Genomic DNA, 22716 nt, shown 5'->3' with positions numbered 1-22716 from the left:
ATCAATTTATCGCGCATCGACATCGTTTTTGACATTGGGAAATAAGTAGTCGTGAAAAGCGAGTCAAGGCAAAACGTAATACGATGGTGGGATAAAACATGGCACAGCGAGGCAAGACTGACGATAGCCGAGAGACGTGAGGAGCGGCGAGAAGTGATCAAGCTCATCTAGCGAGACATTCGAAGCCAGAGCCCATGCTTGACAAAATTTGACTTAAAGAAGCGAGACGAAACGAAACGAAGCTTGCGAAGCGAGAACTGGCGAGAGGCGAGGCGAGGCGAGGCGAACGAAGCGAGGCGAGAGGCGAGGCGAGGGGAGGTGAGGTGAGGCGAAGTGAGGCGAGGTGAGGTGAGGAGAAGCTAGGCGAGACGAGGTGAGGTGAGGAGAGGCGAGGCGAGGCGAGGTGAGGTGAGGTGAGGCGCGGTGAGGCGAGGCGAGGCGAGGCGAGGCGAAGAGAGGCGAGGCGAGGCGAAGAGAGGCGAGGCGAGGCGAGGCGAGGCGTGGCGAGGTGAGGCGAGGCAAGCCGAAGCACGACGACGAGATGAGGTCGACACGCGTGCTCCGTTCAGGTCAGGTGCGGTGGCGAGAACCTTCCTTATGACATGGATTTCGAAGCTCCTGAACTGCAGTGTATTGGGTATTCTCAACCAAGACAGTCGCGTTATATCGCGTCATACGCGTCGTCGTGAAACGCGCCGCGAGCGAATGCACGAAATCGTCATTGCGATAAAAAGGCACAAAACGGTTTTTCCAACGAGAATCGTGTTAGGCTACTCAAAGTCTTCAGCTATAACAATCTGCGCGAGCTCGTTGTTGGTAAGCTTAACGTGACGCGACGTGCAATTTTTATAACATTTTGCTAGAAACAGCATGCTAATTCTTTTTTTTCGCTTTTCTCATTCCTCTTTTCTTTTAGTCCCTTTTTTAGCATTTGAAGCATACAAATTCATCGATTGCCTTCTAACAGCATGTATCGAATACGAGATAACAAGATGTGACCTGAAAACCTTGTATATTTTCTTTTACTCTTAATAATAGATACTATCGTCAATAATCATGTGTCCTTATTAATATTTCTTACAGCTGTTACAAATTTTTTATTTTGTCAATGCTCTTTGTACGAGAATATGCCTTTGTATTTTAAACTGCAGTACATATTTAGAAAGAATATTATTATATACTTCTTAGTTTTTGGCACTCCTTACTACACACGAGGGGTGTTTTGTGTCCTGGATTAATTTTTATCACTTTTACAAGTATGAAGTATATAAAAATTATTAAGCAATTTTACGTATATTTTGACATCTGTAGAAAGTATACGTGTAAAGTTTTTATATTTATAATAAATTGTTATATACAATTGTTGTATATAATATTATTGTATATATATAAATCGAAAAAAAGAAATGCGAAGGACACGAATGATCCAAAAATATGTATTAAGAGTTAAATAATTTGTCTCACTTATCGTCCAAAATGTATACTTTGCCACTTGTCACTATATTCCGTACGAATGTATGATTTACCGGAAGTTCTAAATTTTCAATAAGTTAAAATCACTTATCGATTAAATAAATTTGTTTATTTACATCGATGTAACTTTACATAATAAATGTAATTATCGATAGATACGAGTACTACATTTATTTTGTTCCCTCGAATATTTTCAAATTTTTTAATGTCACAATACAACGCGATACAGATTGAATATAAAGTGTATTATGAACTATCCTAAACAATAAGATAAGAAAACACTTAAACGCGAGTTGGATTCTCCCAAATTATTAACATTAGCAATTATTTTATTTGCAGATTTTTATCAAATTATTTTTCAATTATATTTTGTTCACTTTAATGACTTGTAGTTATATAATTCAATTTTGAAATTAGATACGCTATAATATTTTTTTCTAAACAAAAGTAAAGGAATATTCGCTATTATTTATTATTTACACTGTATAACTTATTATTAATTTACATAAGTTCCTCCTCTTATAAAGACATTTGATTATTATCGCGAAAGTTTAAACTATAGGATATTTTTATGATGTCGCCTTTTTCGCTTCTGTTCTCTTTTTTTTTCTTCACTTTGTATTTTCCTTGTATTTCTTTTGTTTTTCTTTTATTTGTAGCATTGTAAACAAGTTTACTGAAAAGTGCATTTTGAATATTTAAAGAAAAGAGATAGTCGATAAAATTAAACTAATGATAAGATTTTATCGTTTTGAGTGTTTACATTCCGCAAGATGTATTGATCTGCAATATAATCCTGATTAAGTATGCATAATCATCGATGTTAAATTCATAGACAATGTTCCAGCATATCGAATCAAAATACTTAGAATAATGTTTAATCGATAACTCAATGTATACATATTCGGAATAAATAATGTTGCGAATTACAGCAAATGAGAAGAATATTTTCTCTCTAAGCTTTACGAGAATTTGCCGAAAATACTATATATAATAGTCAGAAAGATTGCACACAATTTCTTTTTGAGCAACAAATTACAGATGTTAATTTTTCAATATTATACAATATTATCTAGCTGTTCTAGAAACCTTATTTTTTTGAGAACTGCTTATTCGCAATCACACGAGAATTTAATATGTAATATTTCATATAAATTGTTTTCAAATTTCTGGGCACCCTTCAATTTTTCTAATATTTTTGCAAAATCAGGTTTATCGGAAATTTAATTGTCTCTATATTTTAGTAGAGGCAGACATTTTCACGCAGAGAAATCGACCAGTCGGTCTCCATGGTGATCACACCCCTCTGGCGATTCTTGTATGATTCTAATTACTTATTTTCGAACCTTTTTTGCTTGTTTTTACTTATTGTTATATAAGAAATGAATGTAAAGCAAACAATCTGGTATGTGATGATATCAGAAATATTCGTTTTTTAATAATTTATCAACTATTCTTATATACATGCGCGTTAGAGTTCGATCGAAATTTCAATTTTGGTAAAAAATCAGAGTTTCGGTTTGATTTCAACTTCAGCCGAAATTAAGAAAAAATTTCGATTGATAAACCGAAATTATATAAATTGCAACGCGCCAGTGAACGTTCCAAAAGCAACTGTTCAATTTTAATTATTAACTTATTGATTAAGCTTAAGACAATTTGAGTATAAACTTTGATGTGATCCTAATAATAACTGTGATTTGATTTCTTTAAAAGGAGGATGCTATATTATTATAATTAGATATTTTCATAAAATCTCACTCCGAAAGTTTCTCATCTATATCCAATATGTTTCACTGTAATTAGCATTTTCCATTATCAGCACTTTAAAAAGTTTTATAAAGAGAGGAAAGGACAAGTTAGAATTGCTTTCTAATCAAAATGTGGTCTATAAGATCTTATGTGATGATTGCGAGACTAGTTATGTTGACCAAACCAAAAGAAAATTGAGTACGAGGATACGTGAACATATTTCAGATATCAACAAAAAAAAACGGGTTCTCCATCGGTCATTTCTCACCACTGTATAAATCTCAATCACAAATTCAGATGGAATGAAGTGAAGATATTAGACAGTGAATCTTCATATAATAAGAGATTGATATCTGAAATGTACACATAAAAAGACAAAATCAAGGCTAGACAAAACGACACAGAATCTTTGCTGAATCCTATCTATCTATTATTCAATCTCTCTCTCCTTCTTAATTTCTTCTAGTCTTTATTATTCCTTCCACATTTTCATCTACATTTCTATCCCTCTTTCCTACTATCTTTTTTCTTCCTTCTCTGAATGTCAAATGTGATTCCATTATGTCTCAGAACCGAGGAGACCAGATTTTATTTTATTTCTTTTGTCTTTAATTTTAACGTACTATTTGTACCCGAAACTCTTTTTATTTTTTGACTTAAGATATGTTATATTAAAGATATCATGCATATTATTTTTAGCTGTTACTATTTTATAGTAATTTTTATAATAATTATAAAGTTCAATTAATATGTAGATATACTTTTTGCAACCTTAACGTACATTAATTTTGCTATGTATCATCTCATATATTACATTGTTTTGTATGCTAGTCTTTAATAGTTTTTTTCTTTCTTCTTCTTTTTTTTCTATTATTATCTAGCGTTATAATTCCGTTATATTATAATTTATATTCAGTCATATTATTAATTGTTATTTTGCGCTATAATTTCACTTATATGTATTGTATTTTTCTACAGGATCAGACTCATATTTGCGTTCTCCGTTCACTTTTAATCAAAGGACATTCATTCGGTTTACTAAAATTGACATTATAAGACATTATTTTAATGATTGATTGCAAGTAGCTTTTATTATGCGTACGTTCTTTTTCCGTTATACATTATAACTGTTGTACATTGATATTCCTTTTTGATGTTACCAGCGTCTGAGCGAAATAGATAATTTATTAGGTTTTTGTTTTTTTCGACTGTAATTATGTATGTTTTTAACATTGAAAATGATTCGATCGAAACGTCTGCTTGCTTTCTATATTAAATTTTTAACTTAAAACATTTCTGTTTCTTTTATTATTTTTTTTTACATTCTATATTATCATGTTTTATTTTATATAATAATTTTTGGCTCCTTGCCCTCTTTTTTCTTTGTTTAATAAAATCTTGTTTTTTAAAGAGTACATAACTTTACCATGATTTCTAAAAATCATACGGTCTCTGTAGAATTAATCCAAAAATGTCGTTTTCAACTTCGGCCGAAAAAATATGATTTCGTTAGTTTTTCTCTCTTTCTCTCTCTCTCTCTCTCTTTCTCTCTCTCTTTCTCTTTTAATAAGACTTATCTAAGTTTCGGTTTTGATTTCGTTTTCGGCTGAAATTGAATAATAACCGAATATTTCGTTTTCGGTTTCGATCGAACTCTAATTCATGTGCTAGGTTAACGACTATTATTAGATTACCTGCCTGTTTTCGATACAATACGTACGTAGCGATAAGAGTATATTATAAAATCCATAAACGACAGTAAGATACATAATTCTTTTTTCAAATGTTTGCGCATTAAATTTGTATGACGTATTGAGAGAGAGAGAGAGAGAGAGAGAGAGAGAGAGAGAGAGAGAGAGAGATTATAAATCTTAATAATTATTCAAACATTTTGAATAAAGAAGTAAATTTGTGTTTCGTTTGTATGTATTTCTGTAGATCCATGTCAAATATTCAATTACACATGCGTCGAGATGTCTATTTTCCATGTAACAAAACTTAATTTTGTAACAATATCTTTGTCCCCGATTAACCTTCTGTCCTCGAATGTTCCCGATTAACAAGATAATCGGGAGTTAAGATAATCGAAGAAGTAGATCTAATATCAAGTGTCACACTTATTCTTACATTTCTTACATTTTTCATTAAAAAGAAGATTTTATGTAGCACACATGCATAAGAAGTATGACATTTTTTGTTTTGATTAAGACTAACGACTTAATTTATGTTTATCTCTGGTGAAAATTTTTCTCATGATTTTTATACGAATTGGAACATTTTCCAGAAACACTCAAAACTATTCGACAAGTTTACATTTTCTCTTAGAACTTCTCATACAAGTAAATTCTGAAATATTTTGAAATTTCTCATCCCATAATTTTTAAAAAAAATTTTTTTTAAATATTTAAAAATTTTTTAGATTTCATCAGAATAACATTTCATCAGAAATTATATTTATAAAAAAATCTTAAAAATCTTACGATATTTCATAATTAACATATATGAAAAATTCTAAGAAAAGATATAGATTTTCTGAGAAATGTTCCAATTCGTATAAAAAATGTGAGAAAGTTATAAAATTATAAATTCTGAAAAATACTATTATAAAAATTTTAAAAAATTATATGAAAAATTCTGAGAAAAATTTTCACCAAGGATGTATATCGATAATTTCTTAAAAACAAAATTATGAGAAAATTTTAACAATGTAATGTTTTAGTAATATTTAAGGTAAAAATTCATCTAACATTTCATTAAAACAGATTTATAAATACATATCACTGGCAATTGCCAAAAAGTTTTCTTTCAGCTTACGTCGCAAGTCGATAGTTGTGCAATATCAAAGTATTATTAGACTACTGTTTGTGAGAGACTTCTAATAATAAAATCGTTTACTGTTGAAAATTTTAGAACGTTTTAGCTTACGATGCATGTAAATGTCTTTTTTCTTTCTCTAGAATATACAGATACGTATAAATTGAGCATAATAAACAAACTAACGGCAAAATTTTTTAGAATTTTTCAACTTTATAAAGACATATATAATAGTATTGAAAATTTAAAAAAGAGACAAATAATACAATTATACAAAAATAAACTTTTTTTAAGATCTGAATAAATGAAGTGTTTTCTGATGGATTTTTGTTCACTGAAAACGAATCTGGTCGCAGAATTGGCCTAACACGTCATTTCCGAGAAAATTAAGATTAGATATTTTTGACCATTTATTATTTTTTTTTGGCTAAATAAATTTTTTTTCCATTTCATTTGCGCCATTTTAAAATGCCATCTTCTATAAAATAAATTTATATTTATCACGGTACAATTATTATGATATATATACTGTCAGGGATTCCATAATTATGTTTTCAAATATTGTTACTGGACAAAGACGTAGTCATGCACATTAGAACTCTAACTATTTTATGAAATTGTTTATTTCTTACCATTATAATTCAATGTACTTACATTTTATACATTTATAAATAGTAATAATAATATTATCTATTCAATTTAATGATTATAATATGCTAATTATGCATTTGAAAAAATCATATTGTAATAAATATAAATTTATTTTATAAATAAAAGATAATACTTTAAAGTAGCGTAAACGGAATTGAAAAAAAAAATATTTACTTTCACCGCAAAAAGTGGTATATATGGCCAGAGATGCTAATTTTAGCACATTTAATCTCAATTTTCTCGGAAATCTGATGTTTTAAGCCAATTCCACGGCTGAATTCAATGTTTTCAACAAACAAAAATCGATTGAAAAACATTTCATTTATTCAGATCCCAAAAAAGTGCTGAACCGTGTAATTGACTTATCTTGCTTCTCATCTTTCTAAAAAGAAACAAGTTGCGTGGCAACTCATATAATTAAAACAGATAGAACATATAGAATTATTTTTACTTGTATATTTATATATTTATATATTTTGGGATAATCTAATTCTATGGCAAGTATATATATAGAGATGTCGTAACTTGAGAGAATCTTTTATATGTCGGTAGGAATAGGGATAAAGATAAAAACGATTTACAAACACACGTTACCGATAATTTATTTTTTCGTAGCTTCCAACTTGGCTGTAAACCATTCAAATAATACACATATACAGTACTCTTCATAAGTTTGGGAACACCCTACGTTTTACAGAAAAGTCATTACATGACAATGATCTATATATGTTTTTGGTTTAAATACTTCGTAAGACGTCTAAACATTTTGACGATAAACATTTATCTAAAACACCTATAAGCTTGTACATGAAATAAATCAATTAACAAAATGAGCTCTCTAGATAATAAAACAATCATCAGGAATATCAGGGCGATTGAAAACAACAATAGCGCAAAAGTTGGTGCGTTTGATCTTCACAATAATATATTTCAATTCTTACATACAATATCGATCGAACATTTCAGTTCCATTCGAGCCATCTTCAGCGATGAAGTAATTACATGTGATGTTGTTGGTACATCACGTGATATATTAAATCAAAGAGTGCAGCAAGTAGAGTCTCTCAAATTCCAAATTTAAGAGCGTAACTGTCAGAAAGCTATACGGCTAAATGATCGCTATAAGATGAAAAAGAATTAGCACAAGACAGTGGTGGAGAAGAAAGCGAAAAAATTTACTGCACTTCTTGACTGCAAAGAATTATAATAATATGATCAGAACGTGAATTAAGCAAGATATCGTTATGGACTTCGATATTAAATAATGTTCGTTCAAAAATGAGCATTGAAAACATTATGTCGAGTGTGAAAAAAAGTCATAGAATAAAATAAACATTTAAGATACTTGAGTCATGAATATATTAGGTGCGCAACTAAGTTCTCGCTGTTATTTTGATGAAAATGCAACTTTATTGTGAAAAAATGGCTTGGAAATGGCTTGGCGGGTAACTCCTAATACTGAAGCAAGCTCTTCTTGCGTTTGGCACGGATCCTCATCGAGCAATGCCTCCAATTCAGCGTCTTCGAAGGTTTTTGGCCTTCCTTCACGCGGACGGTCGTCAACATCGAAATCACCGTTTGAAGCGACGGAACCAATCTCGGCACATTGTTTCACTTAGAGCAGCATCTCCGTAAACTTTTTGGAGCTCTCTATGCGCTTCAGCCGCCGTTTTCTTCGAATGAAAGAAGAAAATTAATACTTCCCGCATATGACGATTATTTGGCACAAAATCAGACATTTTCACACAACCAAAAGAATATGACGTAAAAACAAAATCACTAATGTTTCAAAGCGGTTTGTTTACCATATGTCTAAGCTTGGTTCATGATGTTTAGGTTATGTCAGAATCGACCAGCACTTACTGCTGGAGCCATCTGTTGACAAACAGCGGAAACTTAGTTGCGCACCTAATACATTATAAAGATAGTCATGCATAGTCTATATTATATACATATATTATATTATGTACATATTCAAAAGTCATAGATTAAAAAATTATAATGACGTACTGTGTTTTTGACAAGTCACCAATTAATTTGTCAAGAAATTAAAATTGAAGTCAACATACTCTATTCTTTCGTGAAAACCTTATTAATAAAACTGTGATTTCAAAACTTCTTAAGAATACTTAAATAATCATGATGTAAAAATGCAGTGTCATTTTGTGTATTTAAATCATTATCTTGTAGCTTGATATTGAGCATTTCCGGCACTAATCTTTTCTCCAAATATCTTTCATTATCTTATTTTTTTCTTATCAAAATCAAATTTATGTTCAAATTATAATCTGTATTCCGAGAAAACTGACAGATTTCTAGTTTTTTTGTTAATCTCATTATGGTGTTTCTTAATCCTAGTCTTTCTGTAACTTGATATTGAGCATTTCTGGCACTAATCTTTTTCCCAAATATTTTTCATTATCTTATATTTTGCTTATCAAAAAGAAATTCATGTTCAAATTATAATCTGTGTTCCGAGATGACAGATTTCCAGTTTTTTTATTAATATCATTACGGTATTTCTTAATTCTAGTATTCAACTTCCTTCCAGTCCTACGTAGAATGCGTTGCAATTTTTACAATTTATCTTGTACATTATATTTTTCTTTGAATCATGTTCAAGAATGAATCCTTTTGAGCCTTAATAATCCCATCAAATTTATTAAGGCTATTAAGAAAGATAACCTGATATCAAGATTTTTAGTGATGATCTTATACTTTTCATAAACAAATGATAAGAATGATAAACCATGACGTTTTTTTCTTTATTTATTTTAATATTTTTATTTTTATTTGATTGTCTCAGAGTTTTTTGTTGTTTTTTGTGTCCATTTTCTGCACTCTTTGATTTAATATATCACATGTTGTACAACGAACAACATCATATGTAATTACTTTATCACTGAAGATAAGGCTCGAATGGAACTGAAACGTTCGATCGATATTGTATGTAAGAATTAAAATATATTATTATGAAGATCAAACTCACCGACTTCTGCGCTATTATTGCTCTCAATCGCCCGAATATTTCTGATTGATGATCGTTTTGTACATGAAAATATGTTGGACAATTATTTCACAGCATCGAAGCGTTCAAGATTGAATTTCGCGCTTTGATCTATTGTATATTATCATTTGTTTTACAACGTTGTGGAACAATTAAATGACCTGTGTTTGTTGCACATACACAGGTCATTTAATTGTTTAACGGTTTCTATAAAAATGGTAAATTATTTGAGTCGCAAGTTGATTTCAGATTCCGTAAAAATTGTAAAATGCCTCAAAGAATCAGATTTCGTATGAATTTTAATTAAAATTCCATATTTTAATAGCATGTTATTAAATCTTTAATTGAAAAAAGACGAAATAAAAATGTATACATACGTACGTTATAGAAAACGTATTACATTACGTATTACATTATTAAGAACATAGGAGATATATATCTAAATTAAATTTAGAAATAAAATTTATAAAAATATTGAACGCTAATCTATATGTTTATTCCGGTAAGAATTCCGTGGACATTAACTTGAATATTATTGTAATGAACTCAATAGATTGAATCTATCAAAGTGTTGGTAAACTGAAATATCATTGTGAATTATTATTCTGATACGATGATGTCACTACGGCTTAGCTGCTGTTATTATACGCGTAGTCAATTTAGAAAATACTTTCTCCCTACATGTTAGGCGTGATGATCCTAAGATTTTCATCGAGTGTTATTAACGTCAATAAAAGTGACAAAATTGTTTTCACAGAACGAGCGACTCGACAGTGCGTGCATGCTGAATTCGGCGCGGTCGACCTTCCGTGAAGCGTTCAAGATTGTCCCAAGGGTCCTTATGGTAACCGGAAGACAAAGTGGCTCAAGTCTTCCGACTGAGTTCCAAGGGTTGAAAGGCTGGCGACGTCGTTGGATTCATTCGGCCATTACCTACATTTAGAGAAACCATGATTAGCAGGAACGATACTATCCTGCGAGGAATTGAAACGGAATGCGAGAACGGCTGCAGGCACGATAACAACAATGATCAAAATTGTTCTACGAGCGTCAGAAAGGAAGATGCGTACGTGAAAAGGAGCCAGAGCAATCGCCATCAGCCACATAGAGCTCCGTTGGTTGGTTGGCAAAACGGAAGTCCTACAATTTATTCGAGTTTCCTCCAGCAAAGCGTCGATTTCGATGAGACCAGCTTACCCTCGAAAAGTACGTGTAATATACGTGAAATCAATTTGGATGCAAACGATATAATGGAGAAATCGATTGACGCAATCGAGTCGCTTGAGCCGATCGAGACAGTCACCAAGCCGATGAAACGGAGCGATGCTTGGGACAAAATTCAGGAGACACCCGTTGATCTCGAAAGATACGCCGATACAAATAGAAGAAATCAAAAGCAAGTCAAGGATTCCATCGATTCCTTAAGCATCTCAGAGCGAGAGTATTCGTCGAGTTTTATGGCGAGGGAGACAAAACGTAAGAAACCGAAAGTGCCTGACGGCGGTTGGGGCTGGGTAGTCGTTTTAGCCTCTCTAATTATCTCCATGATAGCTGATGGTATCTCCTTCAGCTTCGGCTTGCTTTACATCGAGTTTCTTCATGAATTTGGCGCCTCAAAATCCAAGACCGCCTGGATCGGGTCGCTCTTCATGGCTGTACCTCTTCTGTCCGGACCGATCATGTCTGCCCTTGTCGATCGTTATGGATGCAGGAACATGACCATCGTTGGCGGTCTGATATCAGGGCTGGGCTTCATCCTGAGTATCTTTAGCAATACCATCGAAATAATGTACTTAACTTTCGGCGTGATCGCGGGTCTCGGTCTCGGTTTGTGCTACGTCACCGCGGTTGTAAGCATCGCCTTTTGGTTCGACAAGAAACGAACCCTAGCTGTAGGTCTCGGGGCATGCGGCACCGGAATTGGTACGTTTGTCTACGCTCCTATAACAACGTATTTGATCAAGGAGTACGGCTGGCGAGGCACTTGTTTGCTCCTAGCCGGTACTTTCTTCAATATGATCGTCGCGGGTACCGTTATGAGAGATCCGGAATGGTGGATTCTGGAGCAACGCAAACAGGACCAAGCTGCTCTGTCGAAGAAGTCGTACGGCCGCTTGAACGTAAGTTCGTCGGACGAATTTCCAGGCGTCGAGGAACTAAAAAAGCTCTTTAAAAGTGACCACGCACCTGAATATTTTTTACAAAATCTAAGTACCAGTACTAAAGCGGTCGATGGAGCGAAGAGGCAGACGACAAGTGTAGTTAATTTACCAACTTTTGTAAAGCGAAGCGAAAAGGTGAGACTGCGATGAAGGGGAAGGAAATGTTGCAAATGTTGCAAGGATGCGATAAAGCGGCAACTCTCTTGCTCAATTTGTCAGTTTCCAATAAATAAATCAATTTAAATGTGAGATTCTAGGTGCCTTTGGAAGTATTGGAGTTATTGCTATCCAATTCTAGGCTGTACACTGTCATTCTGGAGAATTACCCTAGTCTCTTGTTGTGTAGAAGTTTGTCCGATAAGCAGCTGCAAGACTCGACGGGAGAGATTTGTAATAGAAGCGGCATCACTATGTCAATGAGGTTAATTTACTATGCATTTAATACACGTAGTCTCATATATATATATAATACAATGCGGGTTTTAACGAAAAGTTTTTATTGCATGAGAACCAAATTTTCATATCTTCTTCTTACGATCACGCGTATGCTTGCCGTGTGACATTTTCGTCGAATACATCGAATATTACAATAGGCTGTGATATTTAATATTTATTTTATTCTACAAAGGCTTAAACGAGCAACGGAATCGAAAGCAATCGTTGAACAAAAAAAAGATTCAACCTCCGTTCACGCCCCGACGAAACTCGTCAGAAAAATATCCAGGAAAAAAATCGAGGAAACTAATCCTTTGCTAGAAAAGGAAATGATACATACGGTAATTAACAAATGATTAACATTATGGATTCTGTATAATTTACCATAACGTGAAGCGACACGACGCGACGCATCACATAACTTTATTTTCTTGCTAGGTCGCACCCATTGAAAAAAAGAAATCCGTGTCCACTCGACGCTATGTCGAGCCACAGTCCAATAATGTCATCAGGACAGACTCCTTACCTTGGCTCAGACGACAATTCAGCACCAACACTCATTATTTCAAGGATATCAGAGTGCACAGAAATTCCGTTATGTATCGCGGTGCTGCTTTAAATCTGCACAAATACAAGCTTAGAGCGAGCAGTTGTCCTGACATCTATAGAAATAGTATGACCACATTGGCAAAAGAGAACGAACAGGTATTTTTATAGATCTTTTCTATTGGAAAGGAGAAATTTGCAAGAGATGTGAGATGTGTTTTTATCGATTTTCTTTCTTCATTTCCTGGCAATTTCACTTTTGGCAGAAGTGGTACGCCGAACTGATAGACTTATTAAAAAGTATGTTGGATTTCTCCATGTTTTTCGAATTGCATTTCCTGTTAATGTCATTGTCGACGATATTGTTATTCACATGGTTCATCGTACCGTATTTTTATCTGGCGGAGCATATGATTAGAAACGGTTACGTCAAGTCCGATGCCGCTAATCTTCTCAGCATCATCGGTATAACCAATACCATCGGAATGGTAATATCAAATTTTACTTTAACAATATTTTATTCCTTCATTTCCGTTACTATTGCTTTTTTTTTTTAGATTGGTCTAGGCTGGGCTGGCGATCAATCTTGGATGAATGTCAGCAAGACATATGCTTGGTGCCTGATAGCCTGTGGAGCAGCCATTATATCGCTATCTGTGTTCATTCAACATTACGTATTTCTATCGATAAGCTCGGCAGCTTTCGGTCTTTTCTTTGCCAGTAATTTTAGTTTCACGCCCGTTATATTAGTAGAATTGATTCCTTTAGAAAGATTCACTACTGCTTACGGTCTTAGCTTATTGTGTCAAGGAATCGGTAATCTTTTGGGACCTCCGTTGGCTGGATGGTTCTTTGATGTGACCGATTCTTGGGAACTTTCTTTCCTAATGGCTGGTAGTTGGATCATTGTCTCTGGAATCTTGGTAGGTATTATACCGTATACAAGAAATCGTAAGATTTTCGGTAGTGGACCAATCGAGATGGAACGAACGAATGGCGATGATTATTTGGCATAGAGAACAAAAATATACTTTTATTACGTTCATAAATCGCGCACTCTAGCATCAGATAGATCAAAATTAATGAACGTTTAATTCAAAATAAAATTGTAATTAATCTAATGTGTCAATCGAAAGAATCTCATTGCGTTTTATATCGACAAACGAGTAGTGCGATTATGGCATATACATAAGTATATATTATACATGTGTGTGATATACAGGGTCTCTGCGTACAGTGCTAAAATTGTTACAGCGGCTTCAGCATATGAAAACAAGTCAAAATGATAAACATATGTCCTAATAAACATATATATGTCCGATTCCAAACAATTTCGGAGTTACAAGATATTGAAATAAGAAAACATGAATCGTAGTAAATGTTTAACGTTCGTTATTCTATTATATTTTTTGTTTTGAATCCTGAATCTTTTTCTGATAAACTAAATCTTTCATTTGTTCCTGAAATGAAATGAAAGCAAATACACGTTAAAGATGACTTCTTGTGCAAACGTTTCTCCATGATCCTCATTGGATTGAAAGAGGCCAGTGAAAAGTCTCGACCTCACACTACTGGATTTTTTTTCTTTGGGGACGCATGAAAAATCTAGTCTACTAGAATAAGATTCAAAATGCAGAATAATTATAGTAATTGATACTTAACGTTGCCAATATCATCCGCGAAACTCTATTTGTCATCAAGTCCGAAACAATTTATTAATTCGTAGAAAGTGTGTCCAAGAGGAATTTTTTAACATTTTTTATAAACTATCAAATGGAATAACATTAAACAACACTTACTACGATTCATATTTTCTTCAATATCCTATAATTCTGAAACCATTCGAAATCAGTATATATTTATCAGATATTTTCAACTTTTTTTCATGTGTTAAAGTCGCTGTAGCAGTTTTGAACACTATATGAGAAACACCCTGTATATAATATTATATACATATATATGTATATATGTATAATGAACAATTTTAAATTGCCTATTAGCAGCGAGAGTTTATTTGCACGTACTTTTCTCTCGTACTTAACTTACTCGTGTTATTAATAAATTCTACTTACATAATATTATAATTGTTACATGTTTGTTTAAACTATAATAATTTCGTAACTCCTACATTCGCGCATAAAAAAAAAGATACAAAGATACATATTTATCTTTCTACTTAAAATGCGCAATTTGCATAATTGTGTACATACATATTATAGATTTAATTTTAACAATTAGATTGTCGAATTTTTTGTTATGAAACAAAAAAAAGTCTAATTAAAAAGTCTAATTAAAAATAATATATGTACTTTGTAACAAAAAAGAAATCTCATAAATAACAAAAGAGATTCGGACATAAAGAAATATACTTTTATTTGATTTAACTTGAAATGTTTAAATACGTTTACACAATCAACATTTACATTATTATTAGGGGTTTGCATTAAAAGCCACTGTTCACGTTTAGATGGCAGTAACTGCGTATGCTATGGTCAGAGACATCTGCTACTTATATCATTTTTAAATGTGAACATTTCCTACTAAAATTCAGTCAACAGACGTCATCCTTGTTTACATATGTGTTTTTCTATAACTGAATTAAAATGGAACGTGATAAGTTGTTTTTCCGATGTGTACTTTTACACTATTTTGATTTGAAAAAAAGTGCAGCTGAAACTCATCGATTGCTTGCGGAAATTTATGGTGATCTGCTCCATCGGAAACAGTATGTAGAGACTGGTTTCGACGATTCAAAAGTGGTGATTGTGACGTTCATGACAAACAACGAACAGGTCAACCGATAAAATTCGAAGATGAACAACTGCAAGCTCTATTGGAAGAAAATCCAGCTCAAACACTCAAAGAATTGTCTCAACAAACTGAAAGTCGATAAATCAACTATTTTTCGACGTTTACAAGCTATGAGAAAGATTCAGAAAGAAGGAAAATGACAGCCACATGAATTGACCGAAAATGCCATTGCCAACCGTTTAAACATCTCAATTTCTTTGCTTGCAAAGCATAACAAGAAGAGTTTCTTGTGGCGTATCGTGACCGGCGATGAAAAATGGATCTTTTTCAACAACCCAAAACGCAAAGAATCATGGGTTGATCCTGGCCAACCATCAATATCGAAATCCAAAGCGAAATATCCACGGTCACAAAGCAATGCTCTATTTGGTGGGATATGGAAGGTGTCGTGTATTATGAGCTGCTTAAACCGAACGAAACAATCACCACCGAGCGTTATCAACAACAATTGGAACGTTTGAATGATAATTTGATGCAAAAACGACCATCAATTGCATCAAATCGTCGAAAGATGATTTTACTCCATGATAACGCTCGGCCGCATGTTGCTATAGCCGTAAAACAAACACTGATAGATCTCGAATGGGAGGTTCTCCCGCACCCAGCGTATTCTCCGGACTTAGCACCAAGCGATTATCATCTGTTCCGATCGATGCAACATGCTCTAGAAGATACACACTTCCATAATTATAGCGAAGTCGAAAATTGGGTTGCTGAATGGATTGACTCAAAAGACAGACTATTCTTTCGTCGTGGAATTCAACTTCTGCCTGAAAAGTGGCAAAAAGTCATAGCTTCCGAGGGAAAATACTTTGATTGAGGTATTCATATATTTTGTTATTGAAATAAGTGCTCAAATATAAAGAAAAAACAGCGGCTTTTAATGCAAACCCCTAATACATGCAAAAATAAAACAGCGATGTTTGTACAATGAATTTCGTAAATAATAAGCGATACAAGTTTAATATTTTGACATGTGATTCAACTGTGCTACGAGTTATCATTCTTGCCGCATAAATGTATATGTAATGTGAGTTTTTTGTTGATAGAATCTTTGTTATTAGTATCATTGAGCCAAAGATTAGATAAGTAGTCAATTAAATAATTTTATATATATATATATATATATATATATATATATAAATATTTTTGTTAGAAAGTGTGAGTATCTAAGATACAAATTTGTGTGTAATTTCACAGAAAGAATTCTGTCATAAATCGTTGAACTATTTATTTATTTAGTTTAATTATTTGTTCAATTATATTATTGCATGGCGATGTAAATATTTTGTTGTGATGGTACATATAAATATGTAAATGAACGTTAGATTTCATCTATAATACCAATATATAACTTTAAATTTCAGTGTTAAAAATCTGCCCAAAGAACGGATAAATCATAAATGTAAAGATCCTTGAATGGGGATCGAATTATTACTTAAGAAATGGTCCAGTTATGAATATGATGGTATCACTGTTTCGAACTTGATTACATATTTTACAAAACAAAAAATAAAAAATATGTATAGGTATATTTTATGTATATCTCTTGCACGTAGTATATGAAATTGAATAAGGAAGGAAAATGTCCAACCTTTTTCCCTTTTGTGATAAATCTGAATCATCGATCTCATCAGCTATCTCATTATGTCAGTAACCTGGAGACGTAGTCGGATTGAGTGGATTAGGACTTGGACTTCGGATAGATGCTCTCGGAACGCCTAGAACGCTAGCGAGATTTCGTAAGCTTTTAGGGAATGCTCTCGCAATGATAAAATGTCGAGGGCTGATCAAAGCGTCTCCCATTATACCGAGGCGTACGCTGTCCCCATGCCTGTGCAGAGTCATAGACATGTCTAAAAGCATAATACAAGTTTTGATAAACAAACACGACATGATAAAAGAAAAGCAGATATCGCGCAAAATACTAAATATTAATAACATATATGTATATGTACTGCAATTTCCTTGCGGTGGTCGCCAGTAAACCGCTCCATCTATGCCCTCCACAGGTAAATCTCCATCAACATGCGTTAAACATAGAGAGTATCTTTTCGACAGTTGATTTAAAAGTAATTTCAAAACGATGGACGGGACGCAGGAGGAAATTAATTCGTAGGATGTTTCCGCTGCCGTGATAGCGTAAATTGCGCTTTGCCGAGACCTGGCATTCTGCACGTTTCGCTGAATAACCTTGAGGAAACGCGACGCGTTGGAGAGATCTAATAATTGTAACTATCTTTTCGCGGTCAAGTCGAGTAAGCATTATGCAATACCTGCAATATTTCAATGAGGTTGTCGTGGAACAATGGCGTCCTGATTGGTAACGCGATACAGAGGATACCTCTAGCCTCGTGATTTCGAAGAAACACTGCTCGCTGACTCACATATTTGACTGTCGCGAATACATCATCCGGAACGTTGACGGCCAAGTGCTTAAAGTATTCTTTCAGAGCGTCCACGGTAGCCGTTAAAAGAATCTCCATCTCCGTCGCGCCAGTCATATTAGCCATTTTTCGTACGAGCTCGACGTCCACCTTTTCCGACCAAGCCACTACTTTCCTACCACACGGTGAGATGGTCTGCAGTTGATTCGATCGCGGATTCTTCAAAAATATCTCCTCGATTATGATTTTGGGTGCAGTCACGGCTATCCAACTAATGGACATCGTCTCCCGAATTGCTTGAAGTGTCAGGGGAAGGTAACACGACAGTGTGTACATCAAGGTATCTGCAGGGTAACTGCAATGTTTATTACGACTGTAAAGTGACTGTAAAGCTCGCAATTCTCGAACGAGCAAGAGAGGCGTCTTTAAAAACGATGTAATCATGATGTACCAGGACAGAGCAATGCACGTGTAGAGAATATCGAGCGGATGGAAAGATTTCGCAATGGAGTCATATATCATTTGAGAATTGAAATTCCTCTTGCTCGATTCTCGCCGGACAATCGACAGAAGCTCCAAAAATTTCAATCCTTCCGACTTTCGGCACTGTCTAAAAAAATTACAAAACAATAAAGTTAAATATAAGAAAATATAATATTATCGCGATAAAGTACTTAATCCTTTTGAATATTCGAATAAAGGCTAGCAACAGCGATCTATATATTATACTTATTGTTAATCCTCTGGAACGAGAGGCAACTCGAGCTTACGATATCATGTCGCGGGCAATCGAATACCTGGCCAATTCCTTCAGAGTGCAAACAAACACTATCGTCGCGATCTTGACACACTGAAACACTCCTATACGCTTCTTTAGAATCCCCGGCTGCTCTATAGGATCGTTGTTGTAAAGAAAATCATTCCAGTAGTTGCTGAAGCTCTCTCGGAACATTTGTCGGAGTCGCGGTAGAGCGGAGGGTTGGACATACAGATTCGTGAAGGGCGAATCGCTCTCTTGACAAGTCCAATTGTCCGTCGAATATTTCAACGGCAAAAAATCCGCCAAAGTTAGATGCTCCTGCCGCAGGAGCAAGTGATGGGCTCGCACGAGGCATATCTGACGTTCCTCTCCTCGCACGAACAAGTTGACTACGTGCACTTGCCAAGGCGGTAATTTCTTTGGAAGAAACTTGGATGTAACGTCGCTTATGTAATCCTATGACACAAAAGAATTGCCTATATGTCACAGCTAGCTCTGCTCTATGCCAAGTATAAAGTAATATAATAATTGAATGAAAGAACGACCTGTATATTGTTCTCGGTGATAGGACGACCTCGGAAAGAGTACGGTGAATTTGCGAAATGATGGTCCACGGAAAAATAATCGAGTTCTTTCCATACGTATACGCCCCATCGCGTAAAGAGAGCCGATTTAAGGAATTTTCTCGTCGAAGTCAGATGCGTCAAGTGATTTCTCACGTCCTTTACGATCGAACGTCCTTGTACGAGAAGGGTACATATGCCCTATGCATGTATCGTGGTGACGATAGATAAACAGTCACACACAGTCAATATATATAGCGATCGATTAAAATTGGCCCAATCAAAATTCATCGATATTATATATATATAGGTATATACTTACGGGATTGCGTCCTTGGTCCAAGATGCTGCGAATACTCTTCTCCTCCATAACGACGTAAGTCGGATGTTTCCATTTCACAAAGCATATCCAACATTTTCTTGTCCACGTCATTACTTAAAAATGCCAAATACACACGTATCACAATAATATAGCTCATGTTAGAAGAGAGAGAAAGAGAGAGAGAGAGAGAGAAAGAGAGAGAGAGAGAGAGAGAGAGAGAACGATATTTATAGCGTAGGAGAATAGAATTTTAGCTCTAAAATTACTCGCATTAGATATAATATAGATATAGTAATGCGCGCGCGCGGATAATTACAATAAGAAGAGTTCGAACGTACATTTGAAAGAAAAATAATTACCTACGTACGCGATAAAAAGAAGCGGAACTAAAAAAGTCATCAATACAAAGCTGAAGCCGAAATTTATCGGAGAAATAACGATACCGAACATGATCTTGCGATACGATTTTCGCTTATTATAATGAACAAGATCACTCTGGCTCTCTTAGTTTCCGATATCTTACTGCTGGTGCTATAACTCGGCGCATTTTAATTCACGGCATCCGAAGTCTCATATGCATGCATCTCCGGGATGCGGCGCGAACGATTATACATCGGATCTGACCTTTCACGACCTCTGGCAAAAAGAAAGCCAAGCAAGATACTATTCCTTCGTGATACTCACCTCTCACCGTCGAACTCGTCGAAAGGTCTCGTCGGAAGTCTGCGAGAGTTATCAATGCCGAGTGACCACGAGTGACAGTCACAATTAACAATCAGTCATTGTGGAAAGAGCAAGGGTTCGAGATATAATAAGTCTTTATAGTTGTAAACCTTTTACGACGAAATTGTTCACGGACGAACTCTAATTAATTGCGCAAATAGTTTGCATTTATAAATAAATAGTTGCGCTAATGTAACGTTGAAGCGTTATAATTTTGCGTCTGCAAATTATTATTGAGAGCAATCCAAGGGTATCATACTCAGAGAACATGCATGTTTGAAAGACATTTAAAAGAAACGTCTTGAACTAGACGTCTCCACACAGTTTGGCGACTAATCGACTTTTTTTTAGTCAACTTAAAGTCGACATTTAGTCGATTATTTTAGGATGGCTTTTTGTTGATTTTGAATGTCGACTGTAAGCCGACTTGAGGTCGACTATTTCCGAAAATCTGAAAGCCATCTTTTTATATCCTTTTAATCGACTTTTAATCGACTTATATTGTTAATTTTCTATTTATTATTAATAATATCCAGATACGCTACATATATTCAAAAGATGGCTTTTTTTTAGGTCATTTGCAAAACGAAAAGATATTACGTCTATTCCCAGTAAGAAATAATCGAAATTATCATTGAAAAGAGGTAGAAATCCAACATCATTTCAAGATTCAAACGAGTTCGGTCTCGAGAAAATTTCGACATCAAAATCAGCTCAATTTCGAGCAATTTTTGATATCGAAATCAATTCGATTTCAAATAATTTTTGAAGTCGAAATCAACAGATTCAACTGTTGGGAAACGGATCCGTGAGCGCTTTCTCTCTCTCTCTCTCTCTCTCTCCCTCCTCCCCCCCCTCTTTACAGATATGACGGTGGAACAAGACATCAGGCTGGGGAGGATAAATGCATGTCTTAGATATGTCTATGGGGTGAGATGGGACGACTACATTTCACCCTATTACAGACATGCAGGCTGGTTAAGGGTAAATGTCAGGAGGCAGTACTTCGTTTGTTGTCTGCTGTACAGAATCTTGATGACTGGGCAGCCTAGGCTTCTTCTCTCCAATTTCACTTACCGTGCTGAGGTGTCGAGCAGACGGACTAGAGCGCCTGGTAATTTGTTGATTCTGCTGCAGTGTCGCACTGAATATTATAAAAGATCTTTTCCCGGCCGAGGTAATATTTTTCGCAATAAGAATTAATTATTTACAGATTTTAATATGTCATTCAACATTATTAAGATCGTTTCGAAGATGCGAATAAGCATAAAAAATTTGTTGAATTGCTAGTCGCAATTTTAACTCGACTTTTAATTGATATTATTGCGGTAGTTTAGTGGAGCTAGCGTTAGCGTTTTAAGACCGAAAAATCATTTCGGCGCGCGTTTCTAAGAACTATATAGATATAGATATAAATTCATACAAGAACCATACAAGCATTTAAGATCCAGCTAAACCGTTTAAGGCTTTGATTTCTATAGTTAGTATTATAAAAGATCTTTTCGTTCTACTGTGGCAAATCTATGGAATAGTTTTCCGCAGGATGTGTGCTCTTCGAGCTCCATTAATGTCTTTAGGCAGAGATTACGCGCATTTGCTTACAAAATCTTAGAAGTATCTGTATACTTCTGTTAATCCTGCATTAGTTTCGTCTTCCTGCATGTATAATCAAAGTTAATATGTGCTTCTCTGAGGTTTTTCTAGTTTTCCGCATGCGTGCATCTCACTCGCGTAGACTAGATATTTTTGTTCACATTTAATTTTTATTATTATTTTTATTTTGTATTTTTCTTTTTTTCTAGCATTTTAGAATCTTATTTCAATGTATTTTTCTCGCATTATGTACTGCCTCTGCGCTTGGGGCGAGGGGATCTGTCCCAGAGCGTATAATAAATGCTGCTTTTCTCCCTCCTTCCCCCTCCCTCTTTCTCCTCTCCCCTCCTCTCTCGCTGCTATTCCCAGTGTGTTAGACGGGCCAGGTTTCAGACGCATGCGTATCCAATGTAGCTTCAATAACGTATCTACTAATAAATAGGTTACTAATAAATAGGAAATCATTAGTCGCCTATGTAAAATTTTTTCAAAAATATTGAAAATTTTACATATTTTACATATTATATATATATATTTATATATATGTATACACATGTAAAATATGTAAAATTTATTAAAATTTTCAATATTTTTGAAAAAATAAGCTTAAGTGACTAATGGGGTATATATTATATAATAGTATAGTGGGGTATATATTATAATAAATTCAGGTATAATTATTATAAATGTCTTAGGAATAAAATTTGTGAAAAACCC

General features: G+C 34.4%; 2 protein-coding genes across 5 annotated transcripts; one reads left to right on the top strand and one right to left on the bottom strand.

The window, feature by feature from the left end:
- The first annotated feature begins 62 nt into the window (after nt 1-62).
- Nucleotides 63-17183, top strand: LOC105143221 (Monocarboxylate transporter 14). 2 transcript variants are annotated; one of them, XM_011051377.2, is made up of 8 exons: nt 63-816; nt 10455-11994; nt 12117-12280; nt 12488-12635; nt 12733-12999; nt 13107-13328; nt 13398-13763; nt 17019-17183. In XM_011051377.2, exons 2-8 carry the CDS (start codon nt 10648-10650, stop codon nt 17022-17024), a joined length of 2520 nt encoding a protein of 839 aa, XP_011049679.1. In that variant the 5' UTR covers nt 63-816; nt 10455-10647; the 3' UTR covers nt 17025-17183. The 2 variants fall into 2 exon arrangements, with proteins under 2 accessions (XP_011049679.1, XP_011049678.1); XM_011051376.2 differs by having other exon boundaries at nt 13398-17183.
- On the bottom strand, nt 15189-20988 carry LOC105143220 (uncharacterized). 3 transcript variants are annotated; one of them, XM_011051373.2, is made up of 8 exons: nt 20043-20977; nt 19684-19796; nt 19344-19562; nt 18836-19254; nt 18490-18648; nt 17928-18393; nt 17610-17844; nt 15189-17507 (listed from the first exon to the last, which is right to left on the bottom strand). In XM_011051373.2, the coding sequence occupies exons 1-8, from the start codon at nt 20131-20133 to the stop codon at nt 17302-17304; spliced, it is 1908 nt and encodes a 635-aa protein (XP_011049675.1). In that variant the 5' UTR covers nt 20134-20977; the 3' UTR covers nt 15189-17301. The 3 variants fall into 3 exon arrangements, with proteins under 3 accessions (XP_011049675.1, XP_087267726.1, XP_011049670.1); XM_087411600.1 differs by having other exon boundaries at nt 17594-17844; nt 17928-18648; nt 20043-20988; XM_011051368.2 differs by having other exon boundaries at nt 17928-18648; nt 20043-20976.
- Nucleotides 20989-22716: the final 1728 nt, after the last annotated feature.

Source organism: Acromyrmex echinatior, chromosome 12, assembly GCF_024713525.1.
Source record: "Acromyrmex echinatior isolate Ae372 chromosome 12, ASM2471352v2, whole genome shotgun sequence".
Classification (NCBI taxonomy): Eukaryota; Metazoa; Arthropoda; class Insecta; order Hymenoptera; family Formicidae; genus Acromyrmex; species Acromyrmex echinatior.
The sequence above is the reverse complement of the archived record's forward strand: the minus strand, read 5'-3'. Positions and strand labels throughout refer to the sequence as shown.

Coding starts and splice junctions, on each gene's coding strand:
- LOC105143221 (XM_011051376.2), top strand. CDS start 10,648: ATGATTAGCAGGAACGATACTATCCTGCGAGGAATTGAAACGGAATGC. Junction 11,995..12,116: donor TTGTAAAGCGAAGCGAAAAG/GTGAGACTGCGA, acceptor GTGAGATTCTAG/GTGCCTTTGGAAGTATTGGA. Junction 12,636..12,732: donor AAAAGGAAATGATACATACG/GTAATTAACAAA, acceptor TTTTCTTGCTAG/GTCGCACCCATTGAAAAAAA.
- LOC105143220 (XM_011051368.2), bottom strand. CDS start 20,133: ATGTTCGGTATCGTTATTTCTCCGATAAATTTCGGCTTCAGCTTTGTA. Junction 19,563..19,683: donor TGGACCAAGGACGCAATCCC/GTAAGTATATAC, acceptor ATACATGCATAG/GGCATATGTACCCTTCTCGT. Junction 17,845..17,927: donor ACCTCATTGAAATATTGCAG/GTATTGCATAAT, acceptor CGTTTCCTCAAG/GTTATTCAGCGAAACGTGCA.